The sequence below is a fragment of the Thamnophis sirtalis genome, unplaced genomic scaffold (genome assembly GCF_051295495.1).
Source record: "Thamnophis sirtalis isolate CommonGarterSnake01/CBP01778 unplaced genomic scaffold, rThaSir2_p1.2 scaffold_13, whole genome shotgun sequence".
NCBI lineage: Eukaryota > Metazoa > Chordata > Lepidosauria > Squamata > Natricidae > Thamnophis > Thamnophis sirtalis.
In genome coordinates, this window is record NW_028261393.1 from 19,441,449 (window position 1) to 19,458,114 (window position 16,666).

The 16,666-nt window shown below is 42.3% G+C and overlaps 1 protein-coding gene across 2 annotated transcripts in view; it reads right to left on the reverse strand.

The window, feature by feature from the left end:
* Positions 1–16,146, reverse strand: part of MTFR1L (mitochondrial fission regulator 1 like) — a 20,358-nt gene extending 4,212 nt beyond the window's left edge. For both annotated transcript variants that reach the window (XM_087728196.1, XM_087728197.1), the window contains exons 1-7: positions 16,051–16,146; positions 13,678–13,790; positions 12,348–12,447; positions 8,732–8,836; positions 5,125–5,234; positions 3,356–3,567; positions 927–1,242 (exon numbers count right to left, since the gene is read on the reverse strand). In XM_087728196.1, the coding sequence (XP_087584322.1) occupies positions 927–1,242; positions 3,356–3,567; positions 5,125–5,234; positions 8,732–8,836; positions 12,348–12,362 (758 nt within the window). In that variant the 5' untranslated portion in view covers positions 12,363–12,447; positions 13,678–13,790; positions 16,051–16,146. The remainder of the gene's footprint in view (positions 1–926; positions 1,243–3,355; positions 3,568–5,124; positions 5,235–8,731; positions 8,837–12,347; positions 12,448–13,677; positions 13,791–16,050) is intronic.
* Positions 16,147–16,666: the final 520 nt, after the last annotated feature.

The window sequence follows — 16,666 nt, forward strand, 5'->3', positions numbered from 1 at the left end:
TATGCACGCCGGCCAGCTGGTCTTCGTAGGTGCTGGAGCACCAGAAAACGGCCTGAAAATGGCCAAAATGGGCCAAAAAACAGGCATGTGAACGCCGGCCAGCTGGTCTTTTGAGTTTCTGATGCTCTGGCGCACACGCATGCACATTACGGTTTGGGCATCTGGTACCGAAAAGGTTCGCCGTCACTGACTTAGATCATGCATAACGTAAGGTTGCAATCAAGGTTGTATGAAAGGGAAAAATTAACAGCCAGTTACTAATTTGGTGCCTACGTATCACTATGCCAAGCCAAAGTGAAGCTGAGCAACTGGTATGGTACATAGAGGTAGTCCTCGACTTACGACAGGTCATTTAGTGACCGTTCAAAGTTACAACAGCACTGACGTTTTGCACACTTAGGACTTTTGCGGCATCCCTGTGGTCATCTGATCAACATTCGGATGCTTGGCAGCTACTCATATTTATGATGGTTGCAGTGTCCCAGAGTCATGTGCTTCCCTTTTGTGACCTGGGAAGCAAAGTCAATGGGGAAGCCACATTCACTTAACACCCATGTTACTAATTGCAGCGATTCACTTAACAAATATGGCAAAAAAAGTGGTAAAGCGGCAAAACTCACTTTACAAATTTCCCGCTTAGCAACATAAGTTTGGGCTCAATCGTGGTCGTAAATCAAGGACTATCTGTACTACGCTCATCTAATTTCAGCTCTACTGGTGCAACTCCATTTGGTTAACTTACTATGTGATGCATTTGTGGATTAATCTGAGAGCCAGGTTCAAGTGTTGTGTGAATGCAGCCATGCTATGATCTGGATTAGCTACGGTTTTGGAAATCAAAACACAGTGATTCGCATGCAATTCACTGTTGGGATTAATAGATGCCTCCCTAATACTGGGTACCAATTCAAAAGAAAAGGACTTACGAGTCTTTGTTCTGTTTCATTCGATGAATGTCTTTCAGAATGCCCATCATATCCGCAAAACTACTGGCCTTTGAGAGAGACACGGTGTCATCGTCGTCATCCGAATCCTTCGGGTCGGCTTTGTAACATTCAGAAGTTGTAGAACAAAGCATGGAAACAGATGGAAGTTCTGGACTTTCTAAGTCAGCCTCTTCTTCTGTGATATCACTAATGACAAAGGAAGTTGTAGACTGGAATGAGGGTCCAAAGCAGGGCAAGGGAGAAGACACGTTTGAACTTCCTGGAGATAACAATTCTGGCGTTAATGAAGAGGAAGCTGAAAAAAAGAATAAGATAAGGAGACATGAACTGGCTGCCATATCAAGAGTTTCGTTCTTGCAATAGCAATAGTACACTTAAGACTTATATACAACTTCACAGTGCTTTACAGACCTCTCTAGGCGGTTTACAAAGTCAGCATCCCCCCCCCCCCAACAAACAAACAAACAAAAAACAATCTGGCTCCTCATTTTACCAATCTCAGAACGATGGGAGGCTGAGTCAACCTTGAGCTGCTGAGAATTGAACTGAGTCAGCCTGCAATACTGAATTCTAATCACTGCATTACCAGGGCCAAGGAAAGGAAGAGGGAAATAGCAATAGCACTTAGACTTATATAATGCTTCGCAGTGCTTTATAGCCCTATCTTAGTGGTTTACAGAGTCAAATATGGAATTATGGGAGTTAAAGTTCATAGGTCTTAAAGTTATTGAGGTCAGTGGTGGGATTCAAATTTTTTTACAACTGGTTCTGTGGACATGGCTTGATGGGTGTGGTGTGGCTTTGTGGGCATGGCAGGGGAAGGATACTGTAAAATCCCCCTTCCCTCCCGATCAGCTGGGACTCAGGAGGCATAGAATAGATGGGGGCGGGGCCAGCCAGAGGTGGTATTTACCGGTTCTCCAAACTACTCAAAATTTATGCTACCTGCTCTCCAGAACTGGTCAGAACCTGCTGAATTCTACCTCTGGTTAAGGTTGAGAAAACAATAATCCAGAATCTACAGTTCCCCTCTCAGGATCCAGTTATCAGTGCCAGATAGGCAGAGACACAAAACACCACCCAAAGAGTCTTTTTTCCAGTAAGAACTAGGACTGCCTGCTTTGCATGCCAGAAACAGCTTCTTCTCATATGTTGTTTTAATAGCCTCTATATAAGAATGAAAAAAAGAAACCAGCAGAAAAATCTGCCTTTCAGCCTAGAAGGGCCACATTTTTCAGGCCACATGGGAGACAGGAGCAAATTCTAAAAAGACCATCTCTGTGTTCTTTTCAGAAGGTTCCACAGACACTTTGGCTTTAACCATGACAGGCTATTTGTAGTAACTGTATTACAGCTGCATTAAACATACTAGTTTCCCCAGTCTTCCAACTTTTCTGCTTTCAAGGGCGTAAACAAGTTGTAAGCTAAGCTCAAGTTTAAAAGGGCAGTAACATGACTAGCTAACAGGGTTTAATAGTTCTGGTATGGATGTTGGCCTCCGAGGCAGATAAGTTGGCACAGACCAGGGGTGCCAAACTCAAGGCCCGCAGGTCGAAACTGGCCCGCAACATGCTTAGATCTGGCCCGCAGGACTGCCCTGCAAACAGCGAAGGACCAGTCTGCAGTGCCTCTGCCAGTGAAAACAGAACTCATGAGGGCCACATGTGACCCTCCTGGGCTCTGTTTTTGCTGGCAGAGGGTTGCAGGATGTCAAGCTGGCCAGGCCCACTTTGGCCATGCCCACTACCCCCCCCCCCCCAGCAAGGTCAAACACAACCCTGACGCAGCCCTCAATGAAATCGAGTTTGACATCTCTGGCACAGACACTAAACAGACTAGCAAGAGAGGAACACAGCATCACTTCTGCTCTCACGTGCCTGCATGGGGCCTCTCATCACCAGCAGCCATCAGATAAGTGTTTAAATGACAAGGCTGCTGCAATTATTCCAGGCCCAGACCACAGACTCTCCAAAGAGGAGAGAGACTGTAAAAGAGCGTAAACTTTAAAATATACCGCAGTAGTTTACAAATTATGAAAGGCTGATCCCACTGAGTTCAACCTCTAAATTAGTGGCAGACAGTAAATTGGCTCTTAAGTTACAAGAGGATATGGTTTCTTGTTGAACACAGAAACATCGCAGATGCTCAGTACATGATCCCAGGATGTTACATCTGTTGTAAATAACATGCAGGTTGCCAAAGGCCTGAATTTCAATAACGTGATTGTGGTTGATGCTGCAATGCTCGTTAAGTGCAAGGAGTGGATATTAAATCCCATTTTGTTGCAACTTCAACCATTCATTCAAACGAATGGTTGTAAATCAAGGATTATCTGTGAAGTGTTGATATTCCGGCTAGGTTTCATTTCTTAGTATGATGCTTCCAATCATGAGATGCTGGGCATTTACCTGAATCTCCAGAAACAATTTTAGCAATCTGACTCCGCAGGTGACTCAATTCTTCCTGGAGTTCTGTGGTTCGACTCAAGGCAGGTAAACATGGTTTCCGCAGAGCCAACAATTTTTCTTCTTGTTTCCTCAGATTTGGGACCGAAGCATTCCGCTGAATAACAAAGAACGGAGTTGGTTTCCATCTGTGCTTGAGTGGACGTGTGTCTGTCCTGGAAGTCAAGAACCCAACATTTCAGTGAAACTGACCCTGATCAACAAGCAACAGCTATCCTGAATTGAAGGGCTGTGCAATGCAAAGAGCCTTTGCTTCACAGAGTGTTGTGACTGATGCTTCCCAAGAGCGTGAAGCAGACTCTTGATCCCAACAAAAAACCCTTTTATTAATTTACTGTGAATTCTGCTCATTCACATCCAGCAAAGTCTTTCAAGGGAGGATTTACAGTCACAGACCTTATCTGGCGTAGAGAGCTGGCAGGCCAATATCTGCAAAACTTGGCAAGGAGTCTCAGAGAATCACGAACCAATTAAGCAAACTAATTGTCTTCTGCAAACTCCACTCCCCTTTCGCTCCTCTTTTATTTCCTTTGGGAGGGGCCATTCATCATCCACCTGTGGCCTTACTCCAAAGTCGACCCTTGTTCTTTAGCTGTTCCCTTTGTCTGGCATCTCTGCACATGCGCACACTGGGGACAAGCTCCAGTTGTTCGTCTGCCTCACTGATGTCTGACTCTGAAGGTAGCTGATAACTGGCATACGGCTCTGGCCCCCTCTCTGCCTCCAACACAGAGCCCTCATCAGAGCCTTCCCCAGACTGCAAGATTGGCCCATGTTCCTCCCCAACCTCCTCACTGTCTAAATCTGCTGCCAGCTCTGCTGGCAGGCCACAACACAGAGACTCTAAATCAATGATGACAAACCTATGACACGTGTACCAAAAGGTGACACACTATGAGACGGGTGACACAATAGCATTATGCAACTCCCAACAGCTATTCTTGAAAGCACACCCTGTACTTGTATGAAGCTGCAGAGACTACCTGAGAATAAGGGTGTGCTCTTTCTATAGCCTCTGGACTCTCTGGAAGTGGCATGAGCACAGGGTGTGCTTTTGCACAGTTTTCAGAGGTTGCAGGGGCTACCGAAGAGGGCTCTCCAAAGCTGCTTTGAGAACAAACGCCTGTCAACGGAAAGAGAACATCGCCTGAAAGTAAGCGGTATGTGGCACAGAGCGCTGGGCCTTGGGAGCATTTGATATGCCGAGCCCTAAATGTTTGCCATCTCTGCTTTAGAGGCACAACAAAGCACCTGCTGGGAATGCCTTAAAGCGGGGGTCTCCAACCTTGGCAACTTTAAAGACTCGCGGACTTCAAAGCTCGCTGAGGAACTCTGGGAGTTGAAGTCCACAAGTCTTAAAAGTTGCCACGGTTGGAGACCCCTGCCTTAAAGCAATGTCTTTTCCTGGCTCCTGCAGCTGCTGGGTGATCCTGGGAAAAGATACATTTGTTGAAGATTCTCCCACGGGATCATTCATATGCTGCCAGCCAAAGCCACGCAGAACCAACACTTAACCTCAGAAAGTGACCGATATCCAACAACAATGATAAACACACAATTTGAGTCTAGGGCAAGACGACAGCATCAGGAAGAAACATAAACTGACGCCCCCCCCCCCCCCCCATCTTAATTTTCTTGGGAATGACGATTCCCATCCTGCAGATTTTCTACTTTAGAAGTCAAAAGAGTAGAAAAAGGAGAAGGAACCCTACCTGACTCTGGCATATGTTTCTTCATCGTCGGAGGCAATCCAGGCAACATCTGCCAGAGTGGGAACAGGGGGGGTGTCATTGAAATAGAAATCAGAAATGTCTGGTAGTGGCTAGAAGAGAGAAAACACCAAGCTCATTAGCTAAGCTCAGCACCAATTTTTAAACACTGTTCTATGGAAGGTCTTAACTTTATAAATAACTAGCCGATAATCCGGTGTTGGCCAGCCTTTTATTTATAGGGGGGAAATGTCTGGACCAAACATAATTTCTAATGTTGGACTTTCCAACTGTGAAGCCGTTACCATGGCAATTCCACTGCACTGCACAGTAGAAGCCATTTTAAAGCAGTACAGTAGAAGCCATTTTAAGGCACAACAGGCTGTATCTTAACAGAACGCATACCATGAGGGGTGTCAGGGGTGTCTTACCCCCACAGTATTTTTCACCAGAGAGTAAGTTGAAACTGCTCGAGGCGTTCTAGAGTTATGCTGGAACATATACACACATAGAGCCGTTTTTATATCTATAGTTTCCTGCTTCACCTTGGGGTCCAGGTTGGATTAGAATTCTAGAAATTACATCTGCCCAATTAAAAAAAGGGTACCGAAAACCAACATCTGGTGAAACTAGAAAAGCAGCATAATCTGAAACAAGCACATCCTCATCCCTCTATCAGACGCTGTCTTTTTCTGGATTCCAGCTGGTCATGCCTTTCGTAGCTAGTGTAAGCTAGGGCAGCAGCCCCCAAAGTTTTGGGCATCAGGGACATGTTCTGTGGTGAGAGGTTTTTCCATGGACCGGAGAGGGTGTGGTTTTGCATGCTTCCTGCATCCCATGGATGGGGATTCACTTGTTTGTATGGACTGGTTGCTGGCATGCTGCAGCCCAGTGCCGGTCCACGAACCGAGCGTTGGGGACCCCTCAACTAAGGGATCTTGTGATCCCTGACACTGGCCATGCTGGCTACCTCATAGCAGTTGTAGCTGAAAACATCCATAGAGGGCACACTCAGTGGTGAGATTGAAATAATTTAAAGACCGGTTCTCTGTCCTAATGATTTCTTCCAACAACCAGTTCACCAAACTGCTCAGAAAGTTAACAACCAGGTGCAAACTGGCTGAATCCCACCACTGGGCTCATCCCATTTGCACACCCAGGTAATAAGGCAATATAAGGCTGAAGCAGCTCAACTATTACTCATTGCCTGCTTTTTCTAGGTCCGTGATGGCAAACCTATGGCAGGCGTGCCACAGGTGGCATGCAGAGCTATTTCTTAGGGCACACAAGGCATTGCCCTGCCAGTTCCAGCGCTGGCCAGCTGATTTCGGCCTTCATTTTCGGCCATTTTTTTCCCTCTGGAGGGCAAAAAACAACCCAACATCCAAACCGGAAGTTTGGGAATGGACTTCCGGTTTGCGTGTTGGGCTGTTTTTCGCTCTCCGGAGGCTTCAGGAGGCTTCCCTGAAGCCTCTGGAGGTGAAAAATGGCCCAACACGCAAACTGGAGGTCGGAAAACGGGCCGTTTTCGCCCTCCCCAGGCTTTAGAAAAGCCTCTGGAGCCTTGGGAGGGTGAAAATTCCCCCCCCACACACACACGCAGAGTGTCACTTGCACATGCATAGTGGGTGGGTAAGTTGCTTGCACATGCGCTGGTGTATGGGCACACGCATATGTGCAATAGCGCATGCATACACAGTTTTGGCACCCCTTAAGAAAAAGTTAGCCATCACTGTTTTAGGTAATCACAAACGTTGGCAGATGTTGATTGAGAATGCCCATATTGTGACTGGCTCTTGAGGAGTGGGGAAGGGGGGGACTTGCATTGCTTGCTTTATTTGTCTTTGTGACTATAATAAATTCCGTGTTCTTTTACCACACTCCTAAATTTCCCCGGAGAACACACTAGCCCTCCTGTTTCAGCTGTTTCTGTCAGCAGGATGGCACAGCAGCTTTGCTTTTAGAGAAAACCACAAGTGGGCAATTTCTGTAGGAGGGCGAATAAATGAAGGTCATTTACAGAAAGCAGCTACTTTGCAAAAACATGCTGAAAAGATTCACTCGGTTCTTTTGAGATTGGAAACAATCCTGAAATCAGCAGACATGAGCCCAAAGCATTCAATCTACGCATGAGGTGTTTATGCAATACACATCAAAACTTCCCCAGCATGTGTGTTTTTCAAGAAGCTAGAAAAGCTACCCCATGGTGACCCATTGCCTCTGAAGCCTACAGCGATGCAAATGATAAGAAAGAGGTAAGACAATTATTTTTTTGGAAAGCTTCATTCCAGCTGGAGAAGCAACTCTTATGCAAGTATTGTGTACATAAATGAATCCTGGAACCACAACAGAATGAGAACAGTGATGTTCTACCTGTCCTCACAAGCAGATGTTGGCAACCTTTTAAGGCACTGTCCTCTACTCCCATGAAATGTTTTAATGGTCACATGACATCTATTCAAATTGTTAAATCTCACACAATCTCTGCTTTCTCAACCCTGTGATCTCATGAAATAGGAGAGTACTGAAATTTTAGAAGATCCCAGGTTTGAAAACAGCACTTAATTTGGAAGGTCATTTGATGCCATCTAAGAGGTGACAGATAGCAGGTTTTCACCTACAAAATATAGACCAATATTAAAGCCTTGGTTATGATTACTAATGGATCATTTTGCTTAGAATGTTGGGATGGGTGGGGTGCCTTCTGGTTTTGTATAATTTACATTCTAGCATCAAAGTAACCCTTTAAGATTTCCTATATGATGTTTATTAGGACTTACCGTATTTTTTGGAGGAAAAAACACAACGGAGTATAAGACGCACCAAGGCTTTGAAGAGGCAAATGGGGAAAAAAAGTTTTTGCACTCTGCAAAACCTCCCAAAAACAGGCCCTTAAAAAAAAAAAGCACGAATAACCCTTAGGAGACTTGTAGAGTGTTGGGGTGGTGGTGGTGGTAGATGAGCAAAAAAACCGGCCCATTTTACGTGAAAACAGGCCCATTTTTTGTCAAAAAAGGGCACTAGGGAGCTTATAGAGTGCTTCTTTTTTGAGGGAAAAAGGTGTGTCTTATACTCCAAAAAATACAGTGATACACTTGATACTGAAGACAGTATCCTATTATTACAGTATTGCAATCCTACTTGTATTAATCAGGGAGCAGGTTCTCCAGAATGTATGTAAAACTAAGTTATAAATTACCTTATGCAAATATTGTTACATCAAATACCAAAAATTGTTCTATAGTCAATAAAGAGTGCTTTTGGGCAAATAGCCACATTTTTTCTAATGGCTTTCTATAGAATCTGAAAGCTACATGATAAACAGAGTTAGGACTTCCAAAAAAATTGCAAACATATTAGTAAATATTAAACAACCTTTTATCAATTTAAAACCTTTGGTTTTAACCATCCCAAAAGTGCCACCCCCTCCCCAAAACTGGACTTTTTTGGTGTTTTCTTTGAAAGCATTGGGAAAACTTTTTGGATGAGAAGCAAAACTTTTTCAAATAAAACACCAAGAAAGTCCAGTAGCCTTTTGGGGGTGGGGGGACACCTTTGGGACAACCATGACCTGGATGATTGACACACAATCACAAATACACAACTTTACCTGGAAGGAAGCTCTGGGACATGGTTTTAAAGGAAGACTCGTTCCAATTCTTCTCACAAAACTGCGAGATGAACCATAGGGTTTGTTCTGCCAAATTGGTATTGTCTGAGGACCAATACAATATTAAATGAAATCATTCAATCAGTAGATAAGGGGTAGTTTAAAAAAAAACACAACTGTCTTCCCAGTTTCATGCAAGAGATTAAATATACTAGGCACTTGCATTTAATTTTACTATCATCACAAAACAATGGGAGAAGTAACCAAAACTTTAGATAAATCCCTCAATGGAACTTGAGTGACTCATTTCACTGCTCTTGTTTGCTCAAACATCTTGCAGCATCTTTCCTGTTGTTTATATGTTAATGTGTTGGGATACTACTGGTCAATGTGCAAAATTTGCATCCTAAATCTGTCTTGCCATTGTAATCTATCCTAGTCACAACAACACTGTAAAGACTCTTTCTGTCTGCAGGTCATCAGCAAGCCACTACAACTTTGATTAGTTCAACTGTCATTTAACAAATCAAGTGAAGGTTTAACACAGTAAAACAAATGACGACTTGGTCACCTGCTTTTTAGTTCAGCTAGTTTTACAAACACAAAGTGAATTATTTGAATGAGAAAAATATGAAGGAAACAAATTAAAAATAAAAATGTTTTAAAGACAGAGGCCATAATACAATTTAATTTCTATTATCAAGAAACATCATAGGATATATTTTAATCCATAATATTAACTTTAACTGCTGACCTGGGATAGTTCTGTTTAAAGGGAATGTATCGTTATAATGTACTAAGGAATTTGAAAATAACTGGCTTCATAAATTCAGCCAGTGCATCCTGGGGGGGGCCTTAGCTATTGATCGTTTTGTGCCTGGTCATTTTAAAAAGTTATTCTGCAGGCAGTTTAGAAGTCACTAAAGGCTGCAGAACTTTTCTTTAAAAATGAGACAATGAATCATTTTCAGAAATTTTAGTGTGCAGATTATATACAGCAAACAGAGTAATTTCATAAAGACAATGTGCGAGTTAGAAGGCCTCCCCACAATTCTATATCTGACCCTGAATTGCAAAAGGAACAAGCTTCTCTATTCTAATGCTTTGTTATGATATAAATTGCCAAGGGAGGAAAACACAAGTATTGTCAAAACAAATTATACCATACGATACTGTGTCATAATATGTCAAAATGTATTATTATGGCAAGTGAACTCTGCCTCTATCCTAGAAAGATTAGTAGTTTCTATAACCGGCAGGTTGGCAACCTTTTTCATTGGTGGGCCTGGGTCTGCTATTGGGGATCCTGTACAAGCATACAATCTTAATAAATAAATTTAAAAAACGAACAAACTAGAGACAACTCATATAATGTGTCACCCTTGAAGCTGGCTGAACTGTGGCCATTTTCTTTTGTTAGTTTTCCTCTAGGGGGATTTTCTTCTCACTGCTTCAGGGCTGACACAGCTTGGAGCGAAGGGGCCAGGGAGGGAGGGTGCAGAGGTAGCTGGAGGGTGTAGTAGCCTAAATAAAATTATTTCCCCTGAGAATCAAGGACGTTGGTGCAGGTGTTCGAACAGTAGAGACTGGGGTCACCTAGCAACTGGACTGAATGCTGATTGGACCATATGACTGGAGTATTGGGGGGGGGAGTGAAAGTTTTACTTTTAATTGAGTGTAAAACCGGTGGGAACATAGAGCGGGTTTTTCATCAGGAATATGCCAATTTGATATGTCCCAATAAAATGTTCTTTGACGAATTTGTCTGCCTCTGAGTTCTTATTGAATGGGATGTATTACTTGGAACCCTGACATAATGATTGTAAAGGGACAGTCGTGTTTTGGAAATCTCACTTGAGAACAATAATAATTAACATTTATTATGGTCATAAACCAGCATAATAAAAAGAAATAAACTTCCCAAATGAGCATATGTATGTACACTATAAAACACCAAACACTGAAAGATATAGAAATGAGAGATAAAAGCGAAAAGGGGCAAAATTCTCAGTGGTGTGGGAGGAGGATCTGTGAATTGGGGACGTTTTTCCCCATCATCCATGATCAAAGCAATAAACAAACTGAACTGACGGAACTTGGGGTGGGGGATGAACAATTTCAAAGGTTAAGGCATTCTGGATAAAAATATGGTGGGTTATGCAAAATATTTTTAAAAGAAGGATAAAGTTTATTCCTGTTATTTTTACTAGGTATATGTATTGACTTTACAGTGGTAGAGACTAACTTGATTTTGCACCCAATAACTGCAGCAAGACTGTTGGTGGCGCAATACTGGAAGAAGGAAGACTTGCCTACAATCCAAGAATGGACATTGAAAGTCACAAACTTAGCCGAGATGGCTAAAATATCGGCATATCTTAAAGATTACTCAAATGAGAGATATAAACGAGACTGGAAAAAATGGATTGACTATATACAAAATAAATACGGGACCAAGAAATTCCAGTTAGCCTATGCTTAAGATCAGAAATGATTTAAACTGTTAAAAGTTAGTTCAGTAAGAAGAAGCTAAGGTCAATGTAGAATGTCATTAATTTCTTTATTTCTTTTTTCTCAATAGATTTTAGACTGTGTTAGTTAAAAATCCATACCATGTACGAGTTCTGGGAAGTGGGGGGGGGGGAAGGAGGAGGAGGGGTGGGGGTGGTGGAGGGAGGGAGGGGCATACAAAAAAAATTGTACTTCAATGTTTTAATGATTGACGAATGATGAAATATTTGTGTTTTTTAAAAGAAATAAAACCTTATCTAAACTAAAAATAAATAAATAAATAAATAAATAAAAAATAAGAATAAAAAGTGAAAATTAGAATATTTGGACTTGTGATGCGACACCCAGAAAAATACAGCATCCTTCCTCTAGGGATAAATTGTAGGCAAACGAGGTCCAGGCAGAAGAAGAACATCATGGCTTCAAAACCTAAGGGACTGGTTTGGACAAAACTCAGCAGCACTTTTTCATGCAGCTGTTGACAAAGATAGGATTGCCAACATGATCACCAACTTTCGATGACAGATACAGCACAAGAAGAAGTCACTATGACTCTATACTGACCAGATGACATGCAATGAATCAATGAATGAATGAATCAATCAATCAATCAAATAAATCAAGTTATAAAGAAAGGAACCGACTGCCTTGACAATGGGGGGACACAGTATAATCTATTCAGATTAAGTGCCAGATTGTACAACTTTTGGCTCTCTTTTACTTGTACGTATATATTTTTGCCTAGTCCCTGAAAACTATGGCAAGCTGCAAGCTTCAGGCCTCATCATGCCAATCATGCACTGAACATCAAAACTAGGCTCCATGTATCTTTAATTTTCAAAATAACAATTTGAAGATTGAATTTCACCCACTAGGAGGCGACATTTTATAAAGCAATATACCTGGAAGAACAGGCTAATTTGTCTTGTAAGGGTTGCTTGTCTTACAATGTTTTTGGATGTTCTTTTCATTTTAATGTTATTGTATTTGTTTTTACTTTTTAACCACCCACAGTTGTCGTAGAGGTGGATGGCCTTATACATTTTCAACAGTATAAATCCATAAGAGTATACTGTCAAAATAAATTAAAAAATCAGGTACTTACTGATTCAGCTTCCATGTCTGTCCATACAAGAAGTATACGTAAGTCAGAGGATAAAATGGAAGCCCCAGGATTTATATATAAGCCGCACAGTATTTCATCCCTAAAGAAAATTGACCTGTTACAAACACAGATGAATGCAGATTGCACAGTTGTTTCATGTAATTTAAAGAAGGTAAGCCTAAGACCTGATAGGCCTTTAATGATGCTGTTGGAACAATTGATAAGTCTGCCAAGCAGAAATGAGTGTTTTTTGTATTCTAAAAAAAGATATTCCTCATAGACACATAACCTCTCAAATATACAAATTCCCTTTATAATTTGCTTCACTATTCAATTACACAACTATCAGGATAACATTCAAGTAGTAAGACAAGTCCCTTGGTTGACAAGGGCTAAGCCTGGTAGAAGGGAAGCTATTTTATTGCTGAAATAAAAGACACAAATCAGAACAAAATGTAGGATTTTTGCCATTTTCACCTGTAATCTTTGAATAGAGAAAACATACTGTCATTATTACATGCTGGTTGAAGTGAAAGAGAATATTCCCTCATGATAACAATTAAAATTTCTTTACTTTGTGATTAAAAAATGCTACAATCTAAGTAAATCTTCAGTTTAAAGTTTCAGCATGCATTCCTTTGCTATCATCTGGAAAACGTCCCTCATAAGATAATTAAAAGTTTGCAAAACATAGATTAGTTCAAGTTATGAGCACAAGGCACCTAAATATCCTTGCTATAAAGGTGCAGCTTAGGTCCATGTGGCCATTTCTGAAATTGTTTTTCCTGTTCCGAAGATTTCATAATCTTCTCATTGAAATCCAACTACTAAGCATGGGATGAAATGCAACTAGTAACACAACTATCGGCATTCTCAGAAGAAAAGCAACAAAGCAAATCTGATGCAACTTCATTGTTTCAGCCCAGAAGCCTTTACCAAAGAGGGGGACCTAGTGAACAAATGGCATAACGCTTTTACATTCTGTGTGTTCTGTGGTGTAACATTGCCTGTCTCTGTGAAAGCCCCAGGCTTGCAATATAATCCTTTCAGCATGTTGACAAAAACCACCAATTCGGTGAGTACCTCTAAGTTGCTCAGGTCTAGATCAGCATTTCTTAATCTTAGCAATTGGAAATTGGATAGACTTCAACGCCCAGAAACCCCCAGACAGGCTGATGGTTGATTTCTTCCAAGGATGAGGACAATTACAAATCCATTCTTCAACTTGGCCATTCTTTGTATATGACACACATCCAGGCATTCTGTTATGCTACTTAATGACAGCAATAAAGTTACTCTCCCCCCTTGCCCTCCTAAATATGGAACTCACCGAATAATCTGAAGGAGTTCAGCTTTTCCTCATAATGGAATATCTGTGGAGTGGCATCCCATTCACTAAAGGTATCACAGATCAGATCGGTGATTATTCCAATAATGATTGTTCTGTTGAATAATAACATAAATCATTTTATTTACAGAATAGGAAAATGCTGGTTTCCCCACTGACTTTCTGGGAAAGCTAGTAGGAAAGCTCACAAATTATGATCATGCAGAGTTCTGTAGTCAGTTGCCAAACACAGAGATTTCCATCATGTAACTGGGGGCGGGGGGGGGGAAGAGACCCTGAGGACCAATTCTAACCACCACTCATTCAGTGCCATAATTTTGAATGGTTGCTGAACAGGTGATCATAAGCTGAGGACTACCTGTATTTCATTTTATATTACACTCCAGACTTGGAAAACTGTATTCCAACAAAATTAATAATAACAAATAACCTCCAGATAGATTAGTTGTCTTATGTCAGATGCCTTGTATAATTGCTTGGCTGAAATTAACAGCCAAAAATTCTTGGGGGCATCAGTTGGGGGGTGGGCTGACATAGACAAAGTGGGAAATAGCAACGTTTATGTTTCTTTCTTCCCAATGACTCAGGAATATCCACTAGATGTATTCACATAACACACTTAACCTGTTTACAATACTGAATACCTATTTGTTGCTAGCTGGCTAGAGTCATAAAAACAAAGTGTGGGGCTTTTACAATTTAAAACAAACAAATAACCATGACATAATCTAACATGAACACATCTATTTATTAAAAATTTGCAAATGAAACCAAGAAAAGAGCTGCTATGCTTTGAAAATCTGAACTACCACATTGAATGTATGTACCAGTGTACACTTGGGAGATGCAAGGCCTTAACACACCGCTACTCCAGAGCCCCTGAATGAGCAGACTGAAGTTAGGATACAATACTAGAACCAATTCTTGAATAACTGTTCCTATTGAAGTTTCAAGCATCACTGTCTGGGGACACAACAGTTTTTAAGTGAAGCTATTTTCCAGAAAAAAAGCCAATTCTCTCAGGTTTAAATGTTCTGCAAACAAAAGCAAAAAAAAAAGCTGGTTCAATCACCAGTATTTTCATTTAAGGGGGAAAAAACTTTGTCATCATAATACAATTACTTGGAAAAAGAAAACACTGAATTCTTCCAAGTAATTTACTGTGGAGTCAGCAGCTTGCTCTCTAGAGGAAATTTAAGAACTGTCCAAAAAAGAGATGAACAACTTTGTCCTTACAAAGCTAATAACTTAATATCAATTTTCTACTTTTAACAAATATCACTCTTGACATCTTCACCAAACAATCCTTTTTCTGGTCTCATATGCTACTTTGAAACAGCAAAATGAAACAGAACCAAAAGCCATTTTATGGACAAAACCTATTATTATAGCACCAACCCTAAACACTTTTTAAACCTAATCTACCTAAAGTAACAAGGTTTAAAAGCTTGAGTAAACAGTTATAAAACATCTACATAAGGATTTTTAATGTCCAGAAGCAGGATGCATTCTGTATGTCGTCAATCAGGGAATACGTTTTGTTTAACCATCAGGGAACGGAGTTGCTCACAGGGAGAAAAATTGACTTATGACATTTAACAAATAAAAACCTAAAGTAAAATGTTTTCCCCAGGACTAAGTTTTTTTTAAAGGATGCTAAATGTGATTCTCCCATTCAGAAGCTCTGCCCTTCCCAGGCATTTAAAGTGGTGGGAGGGGACTGGAGGGAAGAGATGACATTATTTTAAAAATAAAAATAATAAAGGAGAACCTTGTGGCAAACCTCCACACATGGAATTGACAAACCTTCTCGGACTAACGGGCCACACACTACAATCCCCATTTAGCTGGGAGCTGGATGGGGATGATGGGAGTGGCAGTCGCATCACCTCCCTTATCCCACCCCCTACCCCCAAAACAGCCTATGGGAAGCACCAGGCAGTGTTTTGGGTGCAGCATGGATTTTGTTGCGGAGAGGGAAGCCGGTATACCCACCCCCCACCCCGAAAGTCTCTGCAAAACGGGGGAGGGGAAGCAGGGGAGCACTCTGCACCAGCTCAGGAACCCTCTTTCCCGTCTTCGTACCAGTCGCAGAGGCTGGGCCTACCAGGTGGGTGAAGCAAAACGGGGGAGTAAAGAGAGGTCCGGCTAGTGCCCGCCCCCCTCCTTGCCCGCCAGCCGCTCCTCCCCCTCCTCCTTCCCCCTTTCACACGTTCCCTTCCCCTGACACGGTTCTGGGTCCCCACCGCCGCTGCCCGTGAAGGCGGTGGTCCCGTCAGGCCGAGCCGAGTTCCCCGCCACTCAGAGAAGACGACCCGGAGGCGGAAAGCGCCCTCGACGACCCCAGCCACCAACCGCGAAGGCCGCTTCCCGACGCTCCCGAGTTTTGCCCTTCTGCTCGGCAACCGCGGCGCCCCCCCTCCCTCTCCTCCTCAACGTCGCCCGGCTCTCCTCCTAGCGCATGCGCAAGGAAGGTCGGCGCGTGACGCCCCCACCCCCGCCACGCCCCCTGGGTGACGGAAGCGTCGGGAGGCTTCCCCCGGGGGCGCTTCGCTTGCAAGCGCCCGCAGGCAGCCCTGCTTGCAAGAATAAGCCCTGAAAGCGTGCATTTGATGATGATGATGATGATGATGATGATGATGATGATGATGATGATGATGATGAAGAAGAAGAAGAAGATGATGATGATGATGATGATGATGAAGAACATGGTTTTTGGAATTTTTAGTTCATTTTTTTTAGTTCATTTATTAAGATTTATAGGCCGCCCTTTTCCCTGAGGGGACTCAGGGCGGCTTACAATCACAAGGGAAGGGGGTGCAGTATCAAAAGACAAAACAAAATGTGAACAAAGAAAAAAATAAAACACAACTTTCGTTCAGCAATCAACACTCGGGCGGGTAACTTGGAAACCTATCCCCAGGCCTGCTGGGAGAGCCAGATCTTGAGGGCTGCGCGGAAGGTCTGGACG